Genomic DNA, 20,687 nt, shown 5'->3' with positions numbered 1-20,687 from the left:
GGAAGAAGAAAGCATATTCAACAAATTGTATTGGCATAACTGGATATCAACATGTAGAAAAATGAAAATAGATCCGTATCTATTACCATGCAGAAAACTCAAGTCCAAACGGATCAAAAACCTCAACATAAAACTAACCACACTAAACCTCATAGAAGAGAATGTGGAAAGTACACTTGAATGCATTGACACAGGAGATCACTTCCTAAACATTACCCCAGTAGCACAGACACTGAGAGAAACAATTAATAAATGGGACCTCCTAAAACTGGGATGCTTCTGTAAAGCAACGAGTATGGTCAACAAGACAAAATGGCAGCCTACAGAATGGGAAAAGATCTTCACCAATTCCACATCAGACAGAGGGCTGATCTCCAAAATATACAAAGAACTTGAGAAATTGGTCGTCAAAAGAACAAATAATCGAGTAAGAAATGGGGGTACAGACTGAAACACAGAACTCTCAACAGAGGAATCTAAAATGGTTAAAAACACTTAAGAAAATGTTCAATATCTTTAGTCATCAGAGAAATCCAAATCCAAACAATTCTGAAATTCCGTCTTACAAACATGTAAGAATGACCAAGATCAAAAACACTAATGATAACTTATGCTGGAAAGGATATGGGATACAGGGAACACTCCTGCATTGCTGGTGGGAGTGTAAGCTGGTACAGCTGCTTTGGATTTCAGTAGGGCAATTTCTCAGAAAATTAGGAAACAACCTTTCTCAAGACCCAGTAATACCACTTTTGGGTATATATCCAAAGGATGCTCAATCGTGCCACAAGGACATGTGCTCAACTATGTTCATAGCAGCTTTGTTTGTCATAGCCAGAACCTGGAAACAAGTTAAATGCCCAGCAGCCAAAGAATGGATAAGGAAAATGTGGTACATTTACACAATGGAGTACTACACAGCAGAAAAAAATGACATCTTGAGATTTGTGGGCAAATGGATGGATCTAGAAAGCATTATATTGAGTGAGGTAACCCAGACCCCAAAAAATAAATATCATATGTACTCACTCATAAGTGGCTTTTAGACATAAAGCAAAAAAAAAAATGCAGCCTACAATTCACAATCCCAGAGAACCTAGACAACAAAGAGGATCCTAAGAGAAACATACATGGATCTAATCTACATGGGAAGTAGAAAAAGATAAGATCTTTGAAGTAAATTAGATTCTTGAGGCCATGGGAGAGGGGAGGAGAAGAAAGGAAAAGAAAAGACGGGGAGTGGAGAAAAATATATAGCTCAATAAAAACAATTTTAAATATTAAAAAAATGCCCCATAAACATGGACGCATGCCAATCTGACCTTGGCAATTCCTCAAATGAGTCTCCTCTTCCCCAGTCAGTAGGTTTGTGTCAAGTTGAGCAGTTGCTAGAGTCTAAGCCCTGGGTATCTCCTAAGTGCTGGCCAATGCTCAAGGCACTAAACTGCCGAAATGAGATGGCAACCAGTATGTAAAACTATGCCAAGGAGGCCAGACTTCCGCCCAGACCTCAAGTCTTGGCATGAGCCCCTGCTGCTGACTCTGGAGGACAGAAAGCCAACCCCAGCCAGACAGGGTGTGCTCCAGCCAGTAGCCACACACTGCCTCCTCAGCTCCCAGTGCTGTGACATGCTGAGTCACTGCTTCTCAAGGTGATGAATGACTTTGGAGCTGTAAATTCGGGAGGGAGCAGAAGCGGTCCCGGGCTGTGCTCTGCTATGACTCTGTCCAACTCAGGACAGTATGAGCAGAAACTCAGAACTCAGCCCAGCAAGTAGCCCTGCTAGACAGTAAGGAGACATTTCCCAAATGAAGCCTTCCCTGGGAGGCAGGTGTGGGGCACTAGAGCTACTGGTATTTGTGAGCCACCCAGCCAGGAACCCAAACTTAGTACAGTGGTTTGAATGAGAAGCCCCCCCATAGGCTTGTATATCAGTTGGCGGAACTGCTTGAAAAGGAGTGGGTGTGGTCTTATTAGAGTAGGTGTCACTTGTTGAAGGAGATGTGCCACTGGGGGTGGGTTTTGAAGGTTTTAAAAGCACACTAGGCCCAGTCTGCCCATCTGTCTGTCTCTGTCCACCTGTTTGTCTGTCTATTATGACACACAGATCATGTAAGTTACAACTACTGCTAGAGCCCCATGCCTGTCTGCCTGCTGCCATGATGGTTGTAGGAGGAGGGCCTGCTTGTTCACTGAGGCTGCCCGACTAGTTTAGACTCAAAATAATCGCACAGAAACTGTATTAATTAAATCACTGCTTGTCCCATTAGCTCTAGCTTCTCATTGGATAACTCTTACATATTAATTTAACCCTATTAATCTGTGTATCAGTGGTTTACCGGCAACGTTTCGGCATGTCTGACTCTGGCTGTGGCTCCATTCCTTCTCCTAACTCCACCTTCCTCCTCCCATGCTATAGCTAAGCTAGTTCTTTATTCATTAACCAACAAAAGCAACACACAGACAGAAAGACCTCCCATACAAGATGGTCATGGACTAACCCTCTGAAACTGTAAGCCAGCCTCTGATTAAATGCTTCTTTTTATAACTTACCTAGGTCATGGTGTCTTCTCACAGCAATAGAAAACTAAGACACTTGGGTCTACTGCAAAAGCACCAAGTCTCTCTCTCTCTCTCTCTCTCTCTCTCTCTCTCTCTCTCTCTCTCTCTCTCTCTCCTAATCCAGGAACTCTCAGTTCCTCCTCCAATACCAGGTCTACCTGAGAAACACCACACTTCCTGCCATGACCATACTGGACTAAACCTCTGAACAATAAGCTAGCCCCAGTTGACTATTTCCTTTATAAGAGTTTCCATGCCCATGATGTCTCTTCACAGCAATAGAAACCCTAAGGTTCCTGTTCATACTGGTATTTGGTCCCCATTTTCAGAGGAAGTGGCACACTATGACCTGGCAACTCCTTCAAGTTTGTTGTAAACCCTTGGCAGCACTGAAAGCCCCAGGGGTAGGGTGGGGTGAGGGATGGGTGTTGTTGAAACATGGAGTTCAGGACCTCATCCCTGGAGTTTCTGACTCAACAGGTTTCAGAGCACACCTCCAAAATGTGCATCTCTAACAAACTTCCTGAGGATTGCTGGTTTGAGAGCCACATTGAAAATCACCGTTCAGGGATTCTCTAGACACCTGAAGTAGGAGCCACTCAAGGTTCTCTCTCTCTCTCTCTCTCTCTCTCTCTCTCTCTCTCTGTGTGTGTGTGTGTGTGTGTGTGTCTGTCTGTCTGTCTGTCTGTCTGTGTGTTTGTGTCTGTGCACATGTGTGTGAGCACATATGTGCATGTATGCATGCAGATGCATATACACATGTATAGACAGTCTGTGGAGGCCAGAGATCAATGTCTGGCATCTTCTGAAGCCACTCTTACCCCTTAATACAGGCTCTCTCTCTGAACCTTTGGTTCACTGACTCTGCTAAATTGGCTGCCCAGTGAGCACTAGTGACCCTCTTCCAGTCTCTGTCTCCATCCCCAGCACTTGGATCAAAGACACATGTGCTGCATGTTTTTTGAAAGAGTTACTTATTTTTATGTGTATGAGTGTTTGACCTACAAGTATGTAAGTACATTGATGTGTATGCCTGGTGCCCTCTGAGGCCAAAAGAGGGTATCAGATCCCATGCAGTTGGAGTTACAATGGTTGTGAGATGCCATGTGGGTGCTAGGAAGTGAACTAGATCTTCTGCAAGAACATCAAGTGCTCTTAGTGACTGAGCCACCTCTCCAGCCCTGGGAGGGTCTTGCTCAGTAAGCTTGCAGTGAGACTCAGGCTTCATCACTTCAAGAGTGAAGTTGAAAGTTTGCATGTTAAACAAACTCCTGAAGCTGTTACCCAATACTGAGTCAAAAGACTATTCTAGGAAGAATTGTTCCCACCAAGGTCCCTTGTGTGGCAAAGTGGGTTTAGATTGAAAATGCTTCTGTGTGCCAGCTAATAGGAGATCTGAGAGCAAATCCCATCCATGGGTAGCTAAGATCTTCCCTGTGGCCAAAAGAAAACCAGAGCTGTGGGTCCTCTTGAACTTGCCAACCCAAGCGTGGTAGTACATGCCTGTATCCCAGCATGCAGGGAGTGGAAGAAGGAAGATCAGAAGTTCAAAGTCATCCCTAGTCATCTGGAGTATTTGAGACTATTCTAGACTATACGAGGCACTGTCTTAAGAAGGAAGAAGCAAAAAAAGAACTCTAAAACGAGGCCCAACCTCTCGCTGGTTTCTCCATGATGCATGCAGGTGAGTCCTGCATGAAATACAGACTTTTCATTAAAACCACCTTTCAGCTAACAGATACGTGGATTCAGCCAGCTCATCCAGCTTTATGCTTGGCTGTATGTTTGGAACGTGAGTCTTTCCTCTGCCATAGATAAGAGGTGGCCCTGTAGTGCTAACACAAGCCCTCCATCAGTTTCAGCTTCACCTTTCTCCTCTGGACCTGGAGCCTGAGGAGCTTGGCTCTGGCCCCAGCAGTTATCACAGCAAGCCGTCAGCACTTCTGTGAGGCTGTTGACTCAGACAGTGAGCTCACATACAGATCAACCCCTGGGCAGTTCAGCGACCACCGCAGCTTCTCCACACAGTGGTCAGTGAAGGGCAGTCACCTTGTTGCTCCTTAGGTCTAGAGGAAGAGCAGGACTCTCCTCTGCCAGGAGAGAACAGAAGGTCATGGGCACCAGAGTAGGGCTGAATGTGTGTGCTAGGATAAGACAGAGCAGGGAGAGGCTGAGAGTCCCACTCAGATGCTGCACGTGGCTGGAGACGTGGGCTGCTCCCAGGGCACAGTTCTTAAACACAACTCATGCATTTGTCTGTAACCCTCCGAGCTCCTAGTTCATGAAATAGCCGTTCATCTATGATAGAAAGGATTGTAGTTCAGAGAGATTTAAAGCAATAACAATGAGAAGAAAAAGTCACAGTCAGTAAAGAGCGATACTGTAGCTTGTACTCCAGTCTGACCCCAAACCCACCCCTGCATCTTTCTCTGTGCTTTGTTACCTTGAAGGATTAGGGTTCAAATCCAACCCCAACTCCTGGCCTATGACTGTTTTACCAGACACTCCCTTCCCTCTGCCCAAAGCTCTCAGGTCTTACAGGCCTCTCACAGATTTTAAGTTACAGACATAAGGGCATCGTGGACCCTATCAGGTGATGGGATACAAGTACTCGAAACGCTTTTCTCTGGTCTTCTAAGAGGCATGCACAGTAGAAGGAAGATCTCAGCGTGGGAAAATTAGTATAGATGAGAGATCAGTGGCCCCCTACCTGGAAATGCCAGAAAACAGGAGCCTCATTCCTTCCCGGCCTTAGAAATTTGGGGTATTAAGCCCCGCTCAAAGGGTACCCCTCTAGTCAGCCTCTTGATGCACAGAGATGGCTGAAGACCACTATCTGGGCTAAGTGGAGTCTCTCCATGCCTCAGTCTTAGTAGCAGGTCTATGAAGTCAGCACAGAATACTGGGTATGGGGGCTGCCTCGGGGCTGCATCAGGGCTGCATCAGGGCTGCATCGGGGCTCCTCCACACTCCCATCCCTGCAGCTTTCCAGCATGAGGTCTAACTCAGACCTCCTCCCCTCAGAAAGGCTTCATAGCCCCGCTGCTAACAGCCCATTCCTTAAGCATCCGCCAAGAAAGACGGTATTATCCTAGATGAACCCAAGCACCAAATACTGATGGGCGGAGTCTCTGAAACATCCTTGTTGAAACTGACAAAGCAGATCAAAAGGGATTGGGGAATCAGGTCTAAAAACCCCTCATTTACCACTTCACCGCCCTCCAACACTAGACTCCAGCTCTCTCCTCCACCTGGGAAGGAGAGAGCTCTGCGCTGCCCCCACCCTCCTGTGCTCATCATCCCAGGGTCACTGTCCCCCGACTGAAGTCACCGCTGGTGTCACTGGACCACCTTCCTGCAGACACACTGAAAGTAGACAGTAGCTATCTATCTCTTACACTTGCAAACACAAGGACCCGAGTTCAACCCCGCCAGAGCCCACATTTAAAAAATGAAATGGTACAATGGTGACACAGCAAGGCAGAGGTCCCGTGGGGCTCACTGGCCAGTCCGTGAGTCTACTGGGTGAATTCCAGGCAGCAAGAGACTCGGTCTCTAAAGCAAAGTAGATGATGCCAGAGAACAAGTCATGTCGAGGTCTGGTTTCTGTACATAGGTGCATACACATGTGTACCTGCACATACCAGAACACATTCACAAATACACATTCATTCATAAAGAGTCAGTTCAGTCAAATAGCGTCTCAGACAATCCCACAGCCCAAGACTAGATACTGGGGTTATAAGGCTCTGGGATCAAGAGACTGTGCATCCATTGGGAATCTTAGACAAGGCACACTGCGGGGCTTAGGATGCACCCACATCTGCTCACTGGGTCAGACAAGAAGAAACCAGTGCCTCAAGCCTGCCAACTCCATTCTCCTCACAAAGTAAGTCAGCCCAGAGCATCCTCATATTTTCTCTTTGATCTTCCAAATCACATTTTCTTTTCTGCCCTCTCTAGCTTCCTAAGTCCTCAGCTGTAATAAGGAGGAGGCTGCTTGTTGGTTCCTGGCCGCTTAGCCCCAAAATAGCCACACAGATACTGTATTAATTAAATCACTTCTTGGTCCATTAGCTCTAGCTTCTTATTGGCTAACTCTTCCATCTGAATTTAACCCATTTCTAGTAATCTGTGTATCACCACATGGCTGTGGCTTACCGGGTCAAGTTCCATCCAGTTCCAGAGGGGCTACATGGCTTCTCTTTGACCCTGCCTCCTTTATCCCAGCATTCACTTTAGTTTTCCCCCAGCTATCTCTGTTCTTTTGCCCTATCACAGGCCAAGACAGTTTCTTTATTCATTAACCAATAAAAGCAACACATAGACGGAAGGACCTCTCACACCACTCAGCAACTGTGCCATGATTTCTGCTCCCCAGCTCTGAAGCACAGAACCCCATTTCAGGCTTAGGTTCTTTATTACTTGAGAAGTTCATGACCCGAAGTGAACCACATGACATGAAGTGAACCACAGCTCCTCTAATTTGTGTGTGCGTGCATTTGAGGATGTGTGTGCACATGTGTGTGCTCATATGTGTGCATATGTGTGGAGGTCAAAGGTCCATGTCGTGTTTTCCTCATTTGTTCTCCACAATATTTCTTGAGACAGGATGTCTTAGTTTTCTTTCTATTGCTGTGATGAAATGCCATGATCAAAGCAAGCTGGGGAAGAAAGGGCTTATTTCATCTCATGTATCCACAACACAGTCCATCATCAAAGAAAGCCAGGGCCAGAACTCAAGGTAGGAACCTGCAGGCACAACTCAAGCAAAGACCGTGTAGGAATACCACTTACTGGCTTGCTCCCCATGGCTTGCTCAGCTTGCTTTCTTATAAACCTCAGACCATCTGCCCAGGAATGGCACCACCCACAGTGAGCTGGCCCCTCCCACATCAACCATCAATCAAGAAAATGCCTCAAAGGCTTGCCTCTAGACCAATTTGATGTGGGGTGCATTTTCTCATTGAGGTTCCCTCTTTCCAAATGACCCTAGCTTGTATCAAATTGACAAAAACTGACCAGCACACAGCAATCTGGATCTCACTGATTGGGTCTGGCTGGCTGGTTAGTAAGTCCCAGGGATCCTCCTGTCTCTGTCTCCCCAGACGGGGTTACAGACATGTACTTGTGATGCCCAACTTTTTATATGGGTGCCTGGGATCCAGACTCAGGTCTTCATGCTTGCATGACAAACATTTAAGCAACTGAGCCATTTCCCCGATCATTCCCTAATTCCTGAGTCAACCAAAAGAACAGCTGTGGGGAACGGCTCCTCTCACACGGCATGGGGCTCATTTATCAGGGACACTTCACTGAGCAAAACTCAGAAGGTCCCACTGGCCGCCTTCTGGCCCCGACGTGGCTCCACAGTTCTATTTCCAAAGGCCAGTGGCCACAAAGGAACTTTTGTTTGAATTGGGGACAACCAGGGTGGTACCACCTGACACAGTAGAGTTCTAAAGACCGCTTAGCACTCAAGGGACCGAACTGCGGTAGCTGGAGCCTCCTTGGCTGGAGGCCTCGAGCCCAGAGCAGTTTCAGCTGCCTCAGCCAGCTTTGTGCAGGGGAGCGTGCGGTTCCTCAAAGTCCCCCTAAAAGTTTTACGACCTTGCTCATCAGCCCCAAAGGAGAGGGGCTGTCCTTCATGCTAGAGAAGGCATGAAGAACACACTGGAACACACGTTAATGCCACTAGCTTTTTGAACAACCCCAGTTACTGGCCTCCTGGAGAGAAACTGTGTCTCTGGCATGAAACAATGTCCAAAAACTCTGTAACAGGAAGAAAAGCTGATTGGCTGCTCAAATCTGGTTGGAGTTTTCTTTAAATTGCTAAATTTCTGCAGGTCGGCTAGAAGCAAAGGCTGCCTTTGCCTGTCTTGTATCCTTTCCTTAATTTACTCACACGGGGTTGTGTGTGTGTGTCCATGTGAAGGCTAGAAATCAACCCCAGATAACATTTCTCAGACACCATCTGTCTTGTTTTCCAAGACCTGGTCACGTCTCCCTGCCATGACCTTATTGATCTAGCTAGGCTGGCTGGCTAGTGAGCCCCAGGGTTCCACCTGTCTTCATCTGCTCAGTGCTGGAATTACAAGCGTGTACTCCTGGATCGATCCATCTCCTTCTGCCCCCAGCCTGACCCAGGTTACTAACTTGCGCCTTGCCTTGCTTTCTTCATACCCCCTTGATTCATACTGGGCGTCAGCTCTAGTTTGGGAAGAGCACCTTTCATTCTTCTTATGAACAAGAGTCATCATCCAAGTTCAGGGGAACGCGGGGAGTTCAGCTTGGAAAAGCTGTCCCTAGGCTGTCAGAGGTTGCTATCTGTTTTAACTGTGTCTTTCTGGATAAGGGAGACTGCACGACGCCAGTCATTATCATTCCAAGGCAACCTATGCACAAAGGTAACACACTTCTCAGAAGACCCTTGATGGGGCCCTGCCATCCCTCCAGTTGTCATTGGGCTGAGAGTACCAGGGAGTGGGTTTCTCTGCTGCTTTGGTCTCGGAGAATTTGGGTTTTAGAATCTATTCTACCCAACTTTTGGCTCATCTCTTAGGATCTGTTCACCTTCGTGGAGCGGGGAGACAAATCAGTCTCCAGGACTGCAATGTGACCGCTGCCTATAAAAACACTCACAGTTAAGGTTTTAGCTACTAGCAGAAGGTGACGGCACATCAAGAGACAGGAACCAATATCACACCCGTAAGCTATTTCCTCGCTCTGATCTCCTCTGAGTTAAGGCAGCCAAAAGCTGCTGTCATCCCTCCAAGGCATTACCCAAGGGCACCGGGTGTTTGGCTTCGTAGTGATTGGCCAATCTCTATTCCCCCTAAAGAACAATGAGACACTTGACACAGCTTCTGACTCAGTTTCCTTGGCTGTCCCAGGACAGAATGTCCTAAACCCACTCAGCTCACAGCAAGAGTCAGCTCCAGGCTTGGTCCTGCTGTGGTCTTGTTGTCCACTGGCACACAGTAAGTATCTGAGAAACTCGCAGGTGGGTGTCCTGTGCAGCGTCTGGAGCAAAAGGGACAGACAGCTTCAAGGTCTGTCACGAGCAGTCACATGGAGTTGCCATTGGTGAAATGGGAGGAAAAAAGCCATCATCAGTCACACGCAAGAACCAAGAGACACAGATGGGAGTGAACACAGGCCAACAGAAAATCGAGATGAAGCAGCGAGAGAAGCTGGGGCCAGTCTTGTGATATCACACACTGGGTCTTACGAACGTAAGCAAAGCCTAGCTTTTCTGTCCCATAGGGATGGAGAAGATGCTTGAGTCTTACACTGCTGCAATGAAGAAGTCAGAACTACAGCTGTGCACACACACACACACACACACACACACACACGGATACACAGTTTCACCTTCAAAAATATAGAGGACTCTGCATACAAGCAAAAAAGTACGAGAAAACTTGGGGTCTGGAGAGATGGCTCTTATAGAGGACCTGAGTTCAATTTCCAGCACCCATATCTGGCACCTCACCACTGCCTGTAACTCCAGCTCCAGAAGATCTGATGCCCTCTTTTGGTCTCCCTAGGCAACTTTACTCACAGGCACACACACACAGACACACACACACACACACACTCAGATGCACACACATACGTGCACATACACACACATACAATTAAAAAATAAAAGCAAATCTGTTTTAAAGCTTGTCTGTCCGGATGGAGTACTACACTGAGAAGGTGGAAATACTAGAACCGGGATCTTCTCACATTACTCATTGCCCTGATCGTCTCTCCAAAATATTAGGTTCGAATTTACAGTACTGGGTATTTGAGGAAATCCTCAGCCCCGAACTTAGCATTTACTATGATAATGGTATCTCTTGAGGTAAAGTATATCAAATAATATCAAAATACTATCAAAGAATGTTTCAAGGTAAAGCCCCAAAACACAAATGCAAAATTAAAACTTACAAAGCACACAAGGGAATGAACAGGAGTCAAAGGCAGCAAGAGTTGCCCCCAAGAGCTCCAGACATAGAGCGTGAAATCCCTTCATCAGATAGATGGTTCAGGTCAACGTTCTCAACCTGTGGGGTGTGATCCCTTCGGGGCTTGATTGACCCTTCTTTCACAGAGGCTGCCTAAGACCATCAGAAAATACAGATATTTACATTACTGCTCATAACAGTAGCAAAATTACAGTTATGAAGTAGCAGCAAAAGTAGTTACATGATTGGGGGTCACCACAACACGAGAAAGTGTATTAAAGGGTGGCAGCGTCAGGGAATTTGAGAACTATTGGTTTAAATGGTCAAACAAATTAAAGATAAGAATCAGAGAGGCAAGAGATTACCATACAATATAAAAGAGTATCTGGGAGATTTGAAAGCTACTCACACATAACCTCTGGAGGTTGAGAAAAAGACATTTAAATAAAAATCAGATTGTCTAAAGTTGGCTGTAGATTAAACACAGCCAGAAAGAAAATTAATGAAGCAGGATACTGTTTTTAAGTTGTTTTACAGAGTGGGGGGAAGTATGACGGAGTTCAGACTGAAAAGTCCTGTGCAGATGAGGAGAGTATAAAAGGAAGAAGGGAGGAAAACCCTGTTCAAAGAAATAAACCTGCTGAAGCTGGTAGGGGCGCATGCCTGCAAACCTAGCCCTTGCAAGGCCAAGACAGTGGGTCTTGAGTTCAGCTTCAGACTTAGCTGCATAATGAGACCTTATTAAAAGAGAAAGAGAAACAAGGGAAGGAAGAGGAGAGGGGAGGGAAGGGGGGAGAAGGGGTGAGAAAGGAACGGAATGGAAGAAAAGAGAAGGGAGGAAACAAAGGGAGAGGGGAGGAGAGGGAAGAAACAGAAGAGAAGGGGAAGTAGGGAAGAAGGGAGGGGAAACTGCATGGTCTTCAGACCTGAGGCACAAATCCTCAGACCTGAACAGTTATGCCCCAAATAGAATAAATAAAATTAGAACCACTTTGAGGCATGTTATAGTAAAACCACAGAGCCTGCAGGACAAATAAAGGCACGTGCTTGGAAAAGGCAGGCTACCTACAGAGAAATGACCCCAGGATTGTCCTGGCCGACGGCGATGACAGGAAGCTGGGGACAGAAGCATGGCATCCCTACAATGTGGAAAGAAAATAGCTCAACTCAGAAAGCAGAGTCCAGTTATTCTTGTTCAATGACTATGACCAAAATTAAACCAGAACAGTCGACAGTCCAGCTGTGCATCTCTCCCAAGGCCGCTCTTGGCCTCCATCAGGCCTGGCTCCAACCGTCTGTGATAGTCTTAGCACTGGTTGACCTGACCGCTAAACCCAATTCTCCAACAGACTAAAGGGGTGTGTCCTAGTAGAGAGGAGAGAAGGTTCTGATCCTGAGCACCTCCAGTCCTAATTTCCTCCTTCTCTTCTCCCTGTCCTAGTACTTCATCGGTATGGCTTCCCCATACTCACGAGGGTATGACCCAACTTCTAGAATCCCAGGACACCTTCCAGCCCTGACTCCTTGCCTACCTGCATCCCGCCCATGGGCAGTCACATCCCCCATGCCTCTACCCAGAAAATCGCTTCACTAAATGAATGGATCTAGCTGAAGACCTGCTTCTGTCTCCTTGGTGGGCATCTGGCTCTAGCGTAGGCATCGAAAGGATACCCCATATAGCTCAGCTGACCCAGAGTCAGGAGCTCTCCCTGCTACCTGGAGTCCTGCAGTTTCCAAGGTTCTGACAGGGCCGAGGTCAAGCAGAGACTCCAGAGATCCAGTATAGACAGTCCTTCTGAGACTCACTTCTCATCCCGTGTTCAAGATCAAGACTTTTTCTAGCCCCATGGAGCACCTCCTACCACTGACTATCCTGAACCATGTCACTTCTGCTGTACCTTAGACTAGCAGTGAGAGGCGGCACAGCCTTCCCCTGGCTTCTCTTCACTCTCCTCCTCAGCCCAGTCTTCTCATCAAGCATCTTGCTGTGTGCCCTTACCATGGCTTGCTGAGAATGACTTCGGAAGATCAAAGGCAAGAATTCAAGGTTCCGAAAATCCCAGATTACATATGGATCCTTGCTTGGTGGCTCAGCAGCCATCTTGGCTTTGGCTTTATTCTCAGATAGAAATCCACTGGCATTATCTTCACGTTAGTGACTCAGGCCCAGGTTCCCCACTGGACACACTGCATTACTTCATGAGGGTTAAAAGGAAGGCTACGCACAGGCCTTGAGGAAGACAGTGGTACAAAAGATGGGGGGGAAATGTGTGTCCCTTTGCAGTCAAAGCCTAGACACTGTGTCTGTTTTGTCTAGCTCCTGCCTTGCAGGCTCACAAAAATGGACAGGCATAGAATGGATTCAAGAGAAAGTCACAGTCACAGACTGTACTAAAACCTGGGGTAGGTGACTCACCAGGTCTGAATGTCCCTGCTGTGAGAGGTGGGGGACAAAGGGGGTGGACGGAATCCCAGTGCCACCTTGGGACAGAATTTTCACAGTGGTTACAGTCTCACTTTGACAATCTCCCCTACCTTAAACGCTGAGTCCTTCAAGCCTCCTAATAACACTTATTGCTTGGCCGGTTGCCCTTGACCATACGAGAGCCCTCCTCACTCCCATTTTGTCTATCAATTCCCATGTTAGGCTGAGTTCCACTCCAAAACCAGTCACATTTCTAGGCACATGATTGGGGAACTGTTTTCTCTCTAGTCTGTGAAACCTACAACCACTCTTGTATCCTTTGGGGAGAACGTTGCGGGGTTTGTCAGGCTGAGAGCTTTGCCCATACTGATGCATGGGTAAAGTTTGGAAACACAGACAAAACAAAACAAACCTAATTTTAGGAGCTACATCAGACAACGGACCACACTGGGCCCATTAAAACAGTTCCTGTGAAAGGGATCAGCTAACCATGTCCAAAGGAGAGACGATGAGGAAGCCATGTCTACCGGAAAAGGCACCTTCTGGGCCCCACTCCTCAGGGGACTTCCAGCATTAAGGAGGCTGACCCCAAGAAGGAAACTCTAGTCACTTAATCCTTTTTTCAAAGATGAAGCCAAGGGTGGTGTTGGATGCCTGACTCTCCCCAACATGGGCATTTTTCTTATTTTTCCGTCATACCCATCACTATTTGGCCAAATCTAGATCTTTCCCCTTGCCTAGAGTGTTGCCATCAGAAACAAAGCGTAGGCTGAGCATGGTGGCACACTCCTGCAATCCAGTCACATGGGAAGTGGAGAGAGGAGGATCAAGAGTTCAAGGCCAGCATCAGTCACAGAGAGTCTGAAGTCAGCCTGGCCTACATGAGATCCTGTCTTAAAAGAAAGAAAAAAGAAAGAAAGAAAGAAAGAAAGAAAGAAAGAAAGGAAGAAAGAGAGAGAGAGAGGGAGGGAGGGAGGGAGGGAGGGAGGGAGGGAGGGAGGGAGGGAGGGAGGGAGGAAAAGAGGGAGGGAGGAAGGGAGGGAGGGAGGAAGGAAGGAAGGAACCAAAAGAGGTCTGAGGAGAGAGCAAAGTCAATACAGTGCTTGCCGCACAAGCATGAGGAGCTGGGTTGAATCTCCACAACCAATATAAAAGTCCTACACACGGTGCTGCATGGTTATAATCTCAGTGAGTGTCTCTGTCTCAAAATCAAGGTAGATAGAACCTGAAGAAGAATGTACAAAGGTACATACACCTGTACACACACACACACACACACACACAGAGAGAGAGAGAGAGAGAGAGAGAGAGAGACCCTCAGTAAAAACACCCAAACACAGAGTCAGAGGCATGTCTGGTCACACACTCTGCAGGTCAGTGACCAGACACACAAGCGGCCAACTGCTCAGCCACACCAAATCAAGAAGACACTTGCTGTCTGTCCCATCAGACTTCCCCCCAGCATCCTCGGTGCAATGTTAAAGAGCAACTAGAACACAGACTGATGCGGGATGGCCCACGGCAGACGGGAATGAGGCCTTCTGCTCCCACCAGGAGGAGACCAGGCAGGAAGGAGGGAACTTTCACCTATCACAGCTGTCTAGACATGCTAACCTCTCACCTACTGTTAGAGGCTAAGAGGAAACAGGAAAAGAACATCCCTGTGTTAGGAGTTAGACATAATTGTCTCTCTCTCGCTCTCTTTCGCTCTCTCTCTCTCTCTCTCTCTCTCTCTCTCACACACACACACACACACACACACACACACACACAAAGAAAGAAAAGAAAAACTAGCACCTTCATGGGGTCAGGCATCAGGAGTAGGATGAAGTACCATAGTGAGGGGCAAAAGTACCCAACAGCATCAAGCCCCCCGCCCAAAGGTCCCCTCTACATCTTTGACAAGACCTGACACAGTTTCAAGACTCTCTGCAGAAATGGTGGTTTATCTCTTTTGGTTTGTATGGCGCTAGAGATGGAATCCTGGTCCCTGCAGGTGGGAGGCAAACATCCCACTATGGAACCGCATCTCTAACCCGTGACGTGGTCATTTTGAGTATTTGATCTAGAATGAGGCTAACAGAGGTTTAAATGCAAACTCATCCAATATCTAAACCTTAACTATTACCTGGGAAATAGGCTTTGAAGATGGGACTCTAGCTCAGGGGCTATGGACCTGGGTACATGTCCATATTTTCATTACGGCTTCCACATCCATATGACTGTTTCCTAAACCAACAGTGTGACATAGGTCAGGTGCAGAGGGTGTGAAGGAACAAAGGTAGCCTGCAGCAGCAAAGGTTTCAGCAAGGAAGCATCAGTCAGAACCAAGCTCCCAGGCCTGAGCCAGGTCTATGCCACACTGTACATCTGTTGCCCTCCAGCCAATGTCACAAGCTAGAGTCATCTGAAAAGAGGGAACCTCAACTGGGAGAATGCCTCCATAAGATTGAACAACGGGTCCAATAAAAAAAAAAAGCCTGCAAGGCATTTTCTTAGTGATTGACGAGGGAGGGCCCAGCCCATTGTGGGTGGGGCCACCCATAGGCTGGTGGTCCTGGGTTCAATAAAAAAGCAGGCTGAGTAAGCTATAAAGAGCAAGTTAGTAAGTAGAGCTCCTCTGTGGCCTCTGTGTCAGCTCTGCCTCCAGGTTCCATCCCGACTTGAGTTCCTGTCCTAGTTTCTTTCAATGATGAACCATGGGTGCAAATAAATCCTCTCCTCCCCAGGTTGCTTTTGGTCATAGTGTTTCGTCACAGCAATAGTGACCCCGACTAAGACAGCAAGAGTCAGCAAAGTGCTTTTCTATGAAGAACTGGACAGGATTTTCAGTGGTAAAGACCACATGGTCTTGGTCACAGCTATTCAGCTTTACTACTGTAGCACAGAAGCAGCATGGACAGTATTTGAATGGGTATGACTGTGTGTCAATAAAACTTTATTTACAAAAGGAAGTGTCGTGGGACAGATTTGGCCCCAGAGGTGTTGTATGCCAGTGTTTGCTCTAGAGTTTTGGAGTTTATAAAGTTTATACAGCCAGCAACTACTGAACTGGAACTAAATGAATAAGAAGTCTATATTCTTTCTACATGCAAGCCTACCTTCATATAATGACTGGGGCTCCCTGGGTCAGGATTATATGGGTCTAACTCAGGCCCAGTTTCACCTTTGCTGACAGAAATCTACCCCCATCTCCAAAATTCTTCATGTCCACACACACACACACATATGCACACACACACACATACACATACACACACACTCATGCGCACGCGCACACACACACACACCATATCCTATTATAGATCCTTACTACTTCATTCCAAGATCCAACTTCTTCCCCTAAGCCTGACATGAGTTACTTATGGTTGTCAACAATTAACCAGCATCACCATCAGGGACATATCTTTTTGAGGTTAACATCACAGGCTTTAAGCAAGACTCCAAAGATTTCCTTCCCAAACGGCGTGGCTGTGAACCTGCAGGCTACCCTTGAGTGTTTCCTTTGCCCGTGGGAATTGGTCAGGTTTTTTCTTTTATTATGGAAAATAGTTTTCATCAAATAGAAGGAGGGTGGCCAGGAAATTGGCATAGTTAAGAAACCAGAGTGTGTCATTTCCTCAACATAACTTATGTTTCCTGCCAGCCAGACCAGCATCCCCTGAGCGAGGGCAATGCTTCACCCTGTAGATACTGCAGATCTTGGCTGCATGGAAAGCACAAGGGGAACGCCTCAAGAATACATGGGGCTGACAGCTGCTCTTCCCTGGGGAACAGCCATGACCAAGCCAGCTGCCAGGCTACGGAGTCGGCAAGTCATTCGAACATATGTTCACGTTCTCTTTTATGATACTGACTACAAATGGCTGGGGAGAAGTCAGGGCTTCTCTTTATCCCTTCCACCTCCTAATTTAGTGAGCTTCTTTGACTACAGGCTAATGATTCCTTCCTGTGTTCTTTCCGGGAGAGAGTCCTCCCTAGAGAGGACTAGCCATTGTTATTTTATCTTGCAGCTCTCTCTTGACATAAGGAGGTGGGGAGTTTGGGTGGTGTTTTATTTCTTTTTATTTTTTATTTATTTATTTTTTTGGCTTCACAAAGGAGACTGAGGATTTCATGGCCTGATTTAGGTCAGGGTGCTTGAGAAGGAGGGAGGAGAAAGCCACAGGGGACCCAGGCACTTTAGAAATCTAATCTGCCTTACCCCAGCAACCTCAGAGAAGCAGGACAACTCTCAGCCCTCCTGGGTGGAAGTCACCTTCCTAGATAAAATATTCCACAGACAGATGGAGGAATGGGAGTTTCTCAATCTCTGGATAAATGAGAATCCTGCTGTAGGGCAGACAGGAATGTTCAGTGTTTCTATTTCCTCCCACACAGTTTACTGTGCCCTCTCTGCAGAGTCAGAAGTCCACGCAAACCTATACAAAGGTGCTCACCACGTACTAACTTACCTCACCTTTGCAATGACCCCATGAGAAGCTGCCTGGTATCCTCCACCCTACAGATGAGGAGACTGGGCACAGGAATGCTAGGGATCTTGTCTGAGGACAAGCAACTTGCAACTTATAATAGCAAAGCTGGGACTCCAGCCTCAGTCGTCCATCTTGGAGCCCTCACAGGCCACAAGTTGCTTCTCTGTGCATCCTGTCTTAGAAACGAGCAGAACTACGACATTTCTCTCAAGCAGTACTCCTGAGAGCACAGAGCCCTCAGTCTGGGCGGAACAGGAAGGCCTGAGTCTAATTGTTAGTTTTTGTACCTAGAGCGATATATCCGAGATGAAGGAAGGGTCTGCCATCCCAAGGTCCTGGGATCACCCATGAAAAAGTCCACGTGACTCAGCCCGACTCCTAAGACAGTGGTCTTCCCAACATCTTCCTGAGACGCAAAGCAAAATACACAAATATATTGCAAACTCAGTTCTTTCCATAGGAAAGAACTCAAAATATAAACAAATAAGAAGTAGAGAAACAAGCACACAAGTTCTGATGTCGAACCTTAAGTATCACTTGTGGGCCCGCTCTCGGGGACCATTCGCACAGGGCCATTTACCTGTGCCTGACTTGAATTTGTGACCAATGCACATCTTAACAAGGTGGCTGGCCTAGCTTGGGACTTCAGTGATGGCGACTCCCCTTCTTCTTAAAACACCAGACAGACCTATGGGCAAAGGCGGCCCGAGAGATCCCCTAGCAGAGTCAAGCGCCAGAGAAGATGTGATGTGGGCATTGAAGCCACTCCAACAGAGCCTCAAGGCATGGCTGCGGCGCACCTGGGAGCAGAGGCAAGGGACAGAAAGGCAACTCGTCCAGGACTGACAGTTGTCCCCCAAAGGCGGGTGCACTCAGCGCTCTACCTTATCCCTCCTGGCACAGCTCCCCTCCAACAGTTGGTCAGAGAAAACAAACACAAAAAGAGAACCGGGGACCCTCGCTCATCATGTCCCAGGGGTAGTTTCAAGTCTCAGAGTCAGGCCTAAAAAATTAACCATTTAAAGTGACAAGTGTCAGCGACCACATCTCAGGTTTAGTCTCACTCGGAATAACATGGAGAAAGAGATCAGACAGCTGTACATGCACACGTGCGTGTACACACACACACACACACACACACACACACACACTGACAGACCTCCACTACCAGAAGACTGCTTCCCATCCTCTGGCCACATCCTACCTGCTTCCATCAGCTGGCATTGTTGACCGAAGACACGGGAGAAGGTTACCCGGCCCGTGGGGGGACTGGATGCTGTCAGCACGGTCTCCATGGCGGTAGGTCCCTGCTGTTGGTCTTGTGGCTGTGATGGGATGCTTAGTGTCCCACCAGCAGGCTTTATTACTATCCCAAGAGCAGTAGTAGATTTGGGGCCACTTGTCCCCTTCAAAAACAATGTCCCCGCCTCCAAAGTTTGCAAGGCGTCTTGCCCTCAGCACTCTGCTCTGTTTCTTGCAGTTTTTTCTCAAACCCCAGCCAGGTAAGAAATGATGATACTGTGAAGATTCTGCAAGCTTAGGGAGCTGCAAGTCTTAGCTGTAGAGCCCAATCTAAGGTGCCCCAACTGGAGTTACTTCCTCTGTTCAGAAAAGGAGCCTGGATGTGGATGGGCCTCTCCTGTGACTCGGGAAGAGAGAAATAGCTGCTCAGCCCTGGGCCACACTGGCTAAAGAGGGCTCCAGTCGGGCTGCGTCCCAGCAACCAGTTACAAGCAAAACGCTGCCCAGGCTCCCTGGGGAGCTGGCCTCACAGGCGGCAGTCCTGAGCTCCTGAGTGCTGGCTGGATCTCCGCGGCTCCAGGGTCTTCTGGGTCCCAGGGACCGCTGCAGCCTGGGAAGATAGCGAGAGGTGTGCGCTGCAGCTTGAGCGGGCGCTCTGCAGCTGGGGCCACCGTCCTCGCTGGCTCATCCTTCACTTCCCCAGATGCCTTTGCCGTTCAGTTCTCCGCAACCTGGCCTGGCAGTGGGAAGCCGCAGACACATGCTGACAGAGCTCCTGCTGCGACCTACTGCAGCTGGTGTCCCTAGCCCGCTTTGCTACCCCCTTTCCGTGATGCAAAAGGGGCTGTTGCTCAGAGAGCTCCTGAATGTGGAGGGGAAGTGCTAACTCAGCCCAGCAGGCTCCAGGGCTGGAGTAACCTCTTCATGTCCGCAGCCAAGGAAGCGCCAGACCTGGGACACCAGACAGCTGGCAATGGAATTCATAGATCCGTGAAAGGAGACCTGAGACATGCCATCCATTCCCAGGGACCCCGAAGGGAGAGAGCAGAAAGGGGGTGCCTCTCAGACACCCGAAGTCATCCTGAGCTAGAAGCGAAATGTTCAGTCCCACTACTCCAAACAGATGGGCAGTTTGGAAAGAGGGGTGGGAAGAGGGAGAATGGCTTCTACAGGATCACAACCACCACCTGGGTGGGCACTGGGTTTTGAAGTTGCCATCCGGTTGACCGACCACAAAATGTTTTTAAAGACCCTGCCCCCACCTCACTCTGATAGTTCAGTCCTGGTGGTGTTTTCTCTGGAGACTCAACTCCAGCACTGCTGGGATTGGCTGGCAATCACCTGGTTGGGCAGAGCCAGGAGCACCTGGAGCAGACAGGAGCGCCTATCAGCCCCACCCCCAGCCCGCCCCTGCCCGCAGTCATCGAAGCACTAGTCTCCGTTTTCTCCCACAGAGGGTCATAGCCTCTTCTGGATGAAAGGTGCGGCTGCTTTTGTATACACAGGCCCTCTGACGGGAAGGAGCCTTTCCCATGCCAGCCCTTGGTTGGCAAAGATGGCATAACTAGGTGTTCGGGGTTACCTGGGAGCCAGAGGAAGCAATGAAATCGCCCAGATGAACTCAGATGAAGTCTGATTTCATGTTGGTGTCTTTTTCTGTTTGTTGGTTTGGTTTTTGAGACAGGGTCTCACCATGTAGAGCAGGCTGGCCTCTGCCTGCTGAGTGCAGGAGTAAAGGTGGGCACCACCACTCCCAGCTTTGTCTTCAGGGGTCTTAAAAGATCGAGCGCCTCTTTTCCTGTCATAGAGGAGGCTCTCTTTCACATTATGAAACCATAGGACAACAGAGCTTGCTCTCTGTGACAGTGAGGGAGAGAATCCAAGACAGCCACAGACTGGGGTCAGAGGAGGAGTTGGACTTTTGGTAAGAGGGGAAAGGGGCCACTTTCCAGAGTAACCATGGAGCTGTCTAGTACTCAAAGCCATTGGGCTGTGCACTGTCCTATTGGATAAACAGAGGCATTGTG

The 20,687-nt window shown here is 48.0% G+C and overlaps 1 protein-coding gene across 1 annotated transcript in view; it reads right to left on the bottom strand.

Moving 5' to 3' along the window:
- Kazn (kazrin, periplakin interacting protein) overlaps positions 1-19,167 on the bottom strand; it is a 986,632-nt gene extending 967,465 nt beyond the window's left edge. Inside the window, exon 1 of the mRNA XM_085690314.2 lies at positions 18,623-19,167. Coding sequence (XP_085546440.1) covers positions 18,623-18,713 — 91 coding nt within the window. The 5' untranslated portion in view covers positions 18,714-19,167. The remainder of the gene's footprint in view (positions 1-18,622) is intronic.
- Between the last annotated feature and the right edge of the window lie 1,520 nt (positions 19,168-20,687).

Source organism: Myodes glareolus, chromosome 6 (assembly GCF_982192425.1).
Source record: "Myodes glareolus chromosome 6, mMyoGla1.1, whole genome shotgun sequence".
In the NCBI taxonomy this organism is placed as follows: domain Eukaryota; kingdom Metazoa; phylum Chordata; class Mammalia; order Rodentia; family Cricetidae; genus Myodes; species Myodes glareolus.
This window is presented reverse-complemented; position numbering and strand designations above follow the sequence as displayed.